General features: G+C 36.8%; 1 protein-coding gene across 1 annotated transcript in view; it reads left to right on the top strand.

The window, feature by feature from the left end:
• COL28A1 (collagen type XXVIII alpha 1 chain) overlaps window positions 1-5,873 on the top strand; it is a 60,644-nt gene extending 54,771 nt beyond the window's left edge. The window contains exons 33-36 of the mRNA XM_014248780.2: window positions 228-415; window positions 2,450-2,666; window positions 3,103-3,279; window positions 3,941-5,873. Of these exons, the coding sequence (XP_014104255.2) occupies window positions 228-415; window positions 2,450-2,666; window positions 3,103-3,272 (575 nt within the window). The 3' untranslated portion in view covers window positions 3,273-3,279; window positions 3,941-5,873. The remainder of the gene's footprint in view (window positions 1-227; window positions 416-2,449; window positions 2,667-3,102; window positions 3,280-3,940) is intronic.
• The last annotated feature ends 3,365 nt before the right edge of the window (window positions 5,874-9,238 follow it).

Here is a 9,238-nt window from a genome sequence, read left to right on the forward strand (position 1 = left end):
TCTGTTTCTTCTTAAAAGAATAACATGGCACTAAAATAAAATAATTCAAACACTGTGTCACTTTATTACTTTTCATTTGCGTTTTGACATAACTACAGAAGATGGTCTTTTACAAGTCACTGTGATGAAAGGTTTAGGGTTGATACTGCACTAAAAGCTTGTTCTGAATTATTGTGACTTCTTTTCATTACCCTTTTAAATCAACATTATTTAATTAATCTTTTCAGCTCTTGAAAATAAACTGATCACAAAAATCTGTGAGAACGAGTCTGCAGTGTACACCAGAAAATACAATATTTTATCTCCATCTCCCAGTCTGGAAACTGAAATTTCCAGGAAAGATGCTAACAGCCAGTTACCTAAAATGACCACTTCAGAGATTGACACGCTTCCTACAGAAGGAATTAGTTACCCAGTGAGTAAAGAAGTAACAGTTGTCAAATGTTTTTTAATTATGTGTCTTTATTTGAATTCAAATATTTTACCATCTTTATTTCACCATTCACCTTTTCATATGCAAATAACATGCCATTTGACTAGACCAAAGTGTTTGAAAAAAATTTTTAGTGAACTTATTGCAGAGAAAAAACGTTTATAAAAGAAATGGGCAAATACTCTCTCTCAGTTGCGATAAACGTTAACAGTCCTCATGTTTTTTGTAGGTCCTGTTCATCTTAGAAGTGAGTTAAAACTCCTACATTTCTATTGTGGCAGGTGCACAATGGATAAAACATTTATTTATGTGCAAGCTGATGATTAATACAATGCTCCTTGTCGTGGTCATGCACATTCCAGGTTGTTCCCAGACATATTTCCAAGTTATTAACCCTTTGGTGTTGTTTCACTTTCCACATTGGGCTGTACTTATTTGTTACTCTTTGTCCTCCAGCTTTAAATTTCTCCTGACCTGCACTGAGGTTCTGTACTCCAAAGCTGTGCTGCTGCACAGACAGACAGGACAGGGAGGGCTTTATTGCAATAGATAATATTTTCGGCAGGTGTGTATCACCTCAGCTCCTTTATTAGGTCTCTAGTATTTTTCAGCCCCTGTCAGAGCATTGGATTAGGATATTTGTCAACTCTTTAGAACATTTTTATTGCTTTGCCCAAAATAGTCCATGATAAAAACTTGGAGCTTTACAAAATGAGCTTTGCTTGCCCTTATAGCCAGATGGATAAACTGGTTGAAATATATGGTGCACCAACCTCTGTAGCTGCATGGAATGGATATAGCAGACCATGATACTGGTATTCAAATATTAATTTAATACAGATTAGAGATAATTAAATATTACCGACTTACTGTAGAGGAGCCAATGGATTATCCACTATTAATCCTTGTAGTATTGTTTATATAATATCATTCATAATTAAATAGTTCACTTTCAAAATCTAGCTTAATTTACAAGAATAAGAGCTCCTTTGGTAGGTGTGAAAGATTTAGGTTTTAGGCTTATAATACATCTAGATAGATCTGTGAGACAATGAGGGTCAGTTTTGACATTCTATATTACTAAGAAAACTAAATGTAAACCTAGATAGATGCTGATTTTATAACACATGATAAGAATCAGAAAGGATTCTTAGGTAGGTTCTTAAATACATCTGATAGGACTAGATGCTCACACACTTGGTTCTGGGTGCCTGTTATGGTTTAATCTTCAAACTGTTGAACTACTGTCATAAATAAACACAGTCTTTTTGTAGAACTAGAAAAGAAATGCAAAATTCAAAGGACTAGATGAATTGTCTGCATATTTACATTTCACCAAGACTGAGTTCCAATCACTCCAAAGAGTTTTCTTAAACTGACTTTGTCAGTGGTGGCCTGTAAATGGGAAGATATTGAATAGAATCAAATTGCTTTCTGTTCTCAGTAGGTAATCAATGTCTGATTAAGGCAGTTATTTGTACTATACTGTACTATGGACCTTGTGAATCTTCTTGAATACGCTAAAACATTAAGCAAATCTTAATACAATAGTTGCAATTTGAAGAACAGGGTTGACTGCTTAACACTTCTATCAAGGTAAATTCTAAAATTCTAATGATTAGCAACTGGCTGTTAGCCAGAAATAGGGCAGATTGAAGATGTCAGATCATGCCCAATGAGTGTACAGGATGTTAAGCAGCAGTGATGTACCCAAAAATTCCTCCCATTTTTTATTTGTATTGCAGACTAAGTAGTGACTGGAATTTAGCTTAAACTGAATGAATTCAGCTTAGTGGCTACATCCAAGGCATTACTTTGCCTCTTCATTATGCTGTCATTGTCAGAAAATTATGACTCCATACTGAGTAATCACAGTAACCAACCTGCTGTTAATAGTATTTTTTCACACATTGCATAGCAGAAGTTTCCTGCATAATTCTATCCCTTTTTTTTTTTTCTTTTTTGTCATAGCATCAATACCCAGGCATAATTTTAAGATTTTCACTTTTTTTGCAGCACAGTCCACCACAGTCTGGATACACTGAGCCTCTGCCATCTTCTCAGGACCACACTGTGACCCCCTCTGCTCACAGAGAATCTCTACTTCCCTCAGTTGATAACATATCTGAAATCAGACCCCTAAGTCCAGCTGTCAATCCTGTCTTCAGTGGAACTTCTACTGAAGATCACCAGCCAGCTCTGTGGCAAACACAGGTAGCAACAACCCAAAAAAGTGAGTAATAAATACTGGTCATAGATACTGGGTAGCAAGTCTGTACCAAAAAAAAAAAAAAAAAATTATGAGCAAACCCCACTCCCTCTTCCAATATAATTTAGATTTTCTTACTATTTGTATTTCTGGGTGCCCTGTCTACAGACATCACACAGAGACAGATTTTCAGACTCGGATGATACCCTTGTGTACCAGCTGCATGCTTAGGTATTTAAATAGCAGCTTGATTCTTGCATCAGGATTTAGGCAGTCTTGTTTCCAACTGATGCTGTATTTTTCAGGCCTGTTCAGTTAAGTCATTAATGGAAGTGGAATTTGGCCAAGTACTGCAAGAAAGAAAAGAAAAAAGGGATGCTTTTCTTAGTAAAGGAGGCATTTCTAAGATAACATAACTTATTCCCAGAATCCAAGCTAACTTTTACTGATACACTTTCAGATCCAAGATGCTTGGAACCCATGAAACCAGGGGATTGCTGGGACTACGTGGTGAAATGGTATTATGACAAGAATGGCAATTCATGTGGCCAGTTCTGGTATGGAGGTTGTAATGGTACCAACAATAGATTTGAAACAGAAAAAGAATGTCAAGAAACCTGTGTTGATTGATGAATAAGTAAGTTGTCTCCTTCAGGTCCTCCCTCAATTGCCTCTTTTCCTGCTTATGTTTTATTTTACATTAATCAAAACTCAATTTTCCTTTTCAACTCACAGCCTATGCGCTCAATATCACAAGGTCCTTCTGTAATTTCTTGCAATTTCTGCAATTTCAGTCATTCCTTTTCTTTACTACTTTATTACTAGTGCTTAACTACTTTACAGGAGCACAATATTGTCACCAACTCCAACTTTGCTACTTCCCTATTTACTCCCTTCTCTAGGTCCCTTATTGAGTAGGACAGGCCATGGCATCTTCACTGACATCTCTCCACCAATTCTTTATCCCATTTCTTTTGTTTTATTTTTTTCACAACTTACAAGACTGTCCCTCTCAAATCAGAATAACTTTTATTAGGGGAGGGACCTTACATTTTGGAAATCCAGTCAGACTATACTGGCTATCTTAGATCCATATGCTTAGTGAGCAAGGCATGGCCTTCAGAGAGGTTTCTTATCAAGAAGTGTATAACTGCCTTTACAAAAGCCATATAACTCATCCCAAATGACTTGCATTAAGTGCTCTATTTCAACTTTCACTACAGGAAAATTTAACGGAACTGCAGATCATGTTTTTCAAAACTTTTCAGGAAAAGTAAACAATTTCTTATTTATTCTAGAAATGACTTCTGTTGGGAACTTTTGAAGCTGGAAGTTCATGTGTACTGAGGAAGAACTGACTGAGAAGAATCCAAAATGATGTGTTAGCTTGAAATTATTACTGCTGTGCTTTATTGCTTTCCCCACTACTGTCTGCACATTAACCAGATTCCTGTACAATGTATGTTAACTGCAACACCATTGCAATAACTTGAAGTCACACATACACACGCACACACACAAACACAGGGAGATGCCTTTTCCCTGCAAATTTACACTAAACTGATACTATTTCACATGGGAATAATGAGGTTCTATTTTTAGGATTAAAATGTCAGAAGTGCTTACACTTAGTTTTTAATTACAAAGGTCTCTTAGTCTCATGGAAGAATAAAATATGCTCTAGTTTTAAACAATAGTAAGTGGTTCCTGAAATTAGCACTCTTAATACAACTTTTAGAGACCTAAATAAAGATTTCCATTGATTAGAGTTCTTCTTTGGAATGTAAGTAACACAGGTATAGGTAATTAGAGAAGGGTTTTGTCCATTATTAAAGCAAACTTGGATTAACATCAACATAATAGTTTCAATTATAAAGGTTGGACCTTCATTTAGAATTACTTTAAAAACAGGGTTTTTCATGTCCTTTAGGGCGGTCAGTACATTTCAATTTCTCAGGGCCTCTGGGTTAAAAAGAAAAAAAAAATATTTCACTCTAATACTTTAATGTATGCTACTAAACTAAAAAAGGGAAAAGCACTGAAAGATATTAATGTTTACTTATATCCTTTCTACTTATAGCCATAACCCTATATGAGCACATTGTTAAAACTGAAAATGATTAAAATTGGAAGTAATACCTGATAAAGAGTCAAGCATCGTTATTTCTTTGTGAACAGAAGAATAGAATCTACACAGGCAATATCAACAACTCTTGATATGTTCAAACAATTTCTTGCATAATTTGAAAATAAATGACAGGATGTACTTTGCAAAATTAACTCTTTTGCAGCAAATAAGATGCAAAACCTAATTCTGTGGAAATCTGTGCTTGGAGTAGAGTTTAAAGTTTTTAATTTTTTTCCCAAAAATATGGCCTTTTTAAATAAGTTTCGTGTTAGAAATGAAAAAAACTGAGAGCAGCCCCAGAAAACATCCTATTCTTATACTCAGAACTAAAATTATGATAATATGATCATAATAACATGGTGAACACTCAAAAAACCTCCAAGGACAAAATTAATTTCTGTGTGACATGGAACAGTAAAACTGAAAGATATTGCCTTGTACTATGCATACTACAAAAATCCCTGTAATCCTACCAGGAACATTTTACATTTAGCTGGACCTGGAAACTCACAGCAGCAAAGCCCACTGGAATTGCAAGAGAGAGTAAGAATCTGCAAGATCTTTCAAATCTGTTCTAATCTTGTGTGCTTGGGCAGTTGCTTCAAGGATGGGATTAACTGTTTGTTCAGCTCCAGATCTCCAGACAAAGATATACATCTGTCTAAGAAATACTGGGGATAATGATTTTGGGGATAAATATGAAGATGTAGGTTATGGGCTTGCAATATCTTCTCTAATGCTTAGTGAAAACCTTTCTGGTAAAGCTGACAAGTTTTAGTAATTACAAATAGTGACATCATTTGTTACTTAACAAGATTATAAAACAAGCAGTTACTTTTTAATATGCGTACAAGGACTCGTTTTAATGCCATTAAATCAATGCTATACAAAAGACCACTGCTTTATTTTCCACTTTCATCTAGAGTTGACTAAATCTTTTGCAACAAAGAGGGAAAAGTGGAGGCTATAAGGTTGTTTTAAGAGTTGTATGCTGTTCAAATCAGAATATCCTGAAATGAGCATCCTTTTTTGTTCAGGTCTTTCTGAAGAAAAGAAAGACTCCAAACTCTGAATGCACAAACACTGAATGAACAAAACAGACTACAAACTCTGAATGTATGCTCTGCTATTTAATAAACCATAAAAAAGCACATAAGTCCCTCCTGAAAAGACTCTTCAAATCTGTATCAGCAGTGACTGGCAGCACTGGCTCCCATGTCTCCTCACCAACTCTGCCTTCCCAAGGGTGTCATGGGGCAACAAACCAGGAGAGGGCCCTGCTTGCCAAACATCCACTCTTTTATTCCCTACTGGTGTAAAATCATACATCATTGCTGAGAGCATTACAGTTTTCACTGGCAAACAAACCCTTTATTTTTGTCAAGGGCAAATATTAAAGGCAAGAATAGTTTAATCCTTAAATCACTAAATCTTCTGCTAGACCAGGCCAAATGCTGTAAACCATAAAAGCAAAGAGTAATGAATAACAGACTTTTCTATAGAACTGATCATCATAAGATAAATTCTTTTTCTGATATCCTTGATTCTAAGAGTTCAGATAGACTCAGAAAATTAACAGTAAAATAGTATTCCATTAGCTCAGCATATGAGCATGCACTCACAGACCAGCAGCAGCTTTTCACTTTGAGAAGCTCTACCAGTCTCTTGTTCACAACTATCAAACAGAATTCATCTTTTGCCTTAACCCAGTTCACTCACTGTCTGTCCCTAGGACTCATTCAGACATTGATAACACTGCATCTGCATTGCCTATCCTGCTGTCTGCACACTTCTGTTGCTTTTACATCTTCAAATTTCCTCTCTGTTACCCTAAATTGATGGAAGATATGCAACATTTCCTGCACTTCAGTTTTGAACATCCTTGGAAAACTGATTAACTGATTAATGTTTCCTCATTTGGAAGTTGCCATCAAATGCATTCCTTGAAGGGAAAAATGGAAAAAAAAATAAAAATAAAGAAGAAGAAAAAGATTAATTAAAAATTATGCTATTGATAGCATGGCTGAGGCCAATATCCACATTTGTAAAGAAACATTTTATGGACAGTATAGGTTTAGTGCCACAATCCCACACATCCTGGGTTGCTTCCTGAGCTCTTTTGATACCATCTGTACATAAAGAACACCCTTCCCAAAGCTTGCAAGGGCATCACAGCACAGTTACGAGCATGTTCTCACAGGTAACCTGATGATTCTTTTTTATTAACAGAACAAATAACTCCTCCTCCTCCACCCCTCAGTGAAAGGGCCAAAGCATTCATGGGCAGGTGTGTGGCCTGGGACACCCCAGCTCTACCAGCAAGCAGAGCAATTTTTTTGATGACGAATGAACTGTAGGTTCAGCACTGAGGTCTTAGACATTACTGTTATTCCTCCTGCAGCTTCTTACCTTTCATTCTTTAAAATCATTTTTGTCTCCCTAGGCTGACCTTTTACCTTCCCAGTTGTAGAACTCTTCCAGGTGCTGCTGAAGCCAATCTGCAGCAGATCAAAGTTTTGAAATTCCACAGGCAAACGTAAGCAGACATCTCAGCTACCATGCTTGGTAGATAGACAAAGAAATATGAATTATAAATTATATTTGGTTGCTAGATTTTTTTGCTTGAGACTGCCTTAAATATAAGGGTCTTTACTCCCAGGACTATTATTATATATTTTATGAGACAAAATCAGTCCTAAGCTTCAGGGATAAGTGAAACTCAAATTTTGAGCCAAATGCTACTGAAGTGTGACTTTTTTTCCTAACCAGGAATATGTGAAAAATCAGCCAAGTGGGTAAGGGTCTAAAACGTAATCCATAAAGGTTTTCTATTTTGGTATTCTAGTGTATGTAAGGCCTGTTTTAGAGCAATTTGTAAGACAAAAGAAGGAGAGCCCATTGTCCCACAATCCCTGCTTTTAGCAGCTGTAACCTCCCTACACATGGACAGGGAGGGAGAAGGGAAATTTTTTGCATTTTATTGGTTTGGCAAAAGGAATCACCAACATCTGGCATGGCTAACCCTGAAACACAAAGAAACCATTTCTTATTTTAAAAGGAGTGGTCAATAAGTGCTTTGACATTAATAAATCTGGCAAGTACAAGCTCACCATGTGAGTAAAACCCCCAAAGAGTTTTGGATTAGCTTTAAAATAACTCAGCTAATCCCAAATGCTGCTGGAATTGTTTTGACTGGTGCTCCTGTCTCAGCAGCTTAAAGCTTTCAGGACACTTAAAAAAACATGCCAGAGCAGTAAATAAATGATCAACAAATCAAAAAGACCCCCAGGATGTGCCTTCAGTAGCAGGGGTTGGGAAGAGGGGCAGCAGGGGAGAGAGGTGCTCAGCACTGGAGAGCATGAATTCAGAGAAGGATTTCAGGGACTTTGTGGCCTGGTTGCTGCCTGCTGCCCCTGGTGTGCCTGGGGCTAGTGAGCACACAAACATGGGTGTGGGGATTGAAGCTGGGGACAGATTTTTCCATGGAAAGCAAATAGCTAGTAATTCTTCTGAATTACTTTCATGACATAATTGTCAATTTAAGCTACTTCTTACTTCATTCAGGGCAACTCCCTAGTGCATCATGTTTTCTCAAAGGATAGAAACTATCAGTTTTAACTACATTGTAAATTAATAGGTAAGATTTATTTCTGCTGACCAGAGAGGCAGTATTTTCAAATTAATTAACACATGATGAGATTCACATATAAAATCTGGGTTTGAAGATTAATAGTTTCATTTCAAGGTCCCGCAGAGAACTATGACTGGATGTTTTTAGTCTGCATACCACGTAACTGAACAGATCGTAAGTGACTTGAGGCAAAGGCTGCCAAAATACACAGTATTTGTAATAACTGGAAAGTATACTGATGAGGGCAGTGCTGGAGGCAGCATCATGTTCTGCCTGAAGGGAACAATCATGTTTCCAAGTAGAAACCTTCTGTTCTTTTTCCCTATATAATCATACAGTCAATCAAAAGTCCATATAATCATTCATTTCCATATAGTCAATCAAAAGTCACTGTACTTGCTGGACATTATAGAGGATACAAGTCAATGTGTCTGAGTGAAAACTATCCTTTGAGCAGAGTTGTTTAGAATTTAGCAGCCACATGTCAGGCTTTTTTTGAGAATTTTTTGACACTCTCAGTGATGTGGCTGATCTGTTTACAGTTCATAAGCTGGTTGAAGCTCTTTCCTTCTTAAGAGGAGAAAATCATCCAACATAGGTCCCACCGAATAAGTTATAGGTTATCATGGAGTAAGGCTGTTGTACTGGTCCTCAAGTCAAGCATAACAGAACATGTTATGTCACCAAGAAGATATCCCAGCATCTTAAATGATTCAGTTGCAGTACAGGGCCCTAAGGACCACAGTGTTATCCTGCAGTGCCACCAGGAGGAAAACAACAAAATGCCTCTGTAAAACAAACAGCAAGACATCAACAGATTTTTAGAAGGAATATTGA

Source organism: Pseudopodoces humilis, chromosome 1 (genome assembly GCF_049639895.1).
Source record: "Pseudopodoces humilis isolate 2021_Gansu_Grassland_sample_001 chromosome 1, ASM4963989v1, whole genome shotgun sequence".
NCBI lineage: Eukaryota > Metazoa > Chordata > Aves > Passeriformes > Paridae > Pseudopodoces > Pseudopodoces humilis.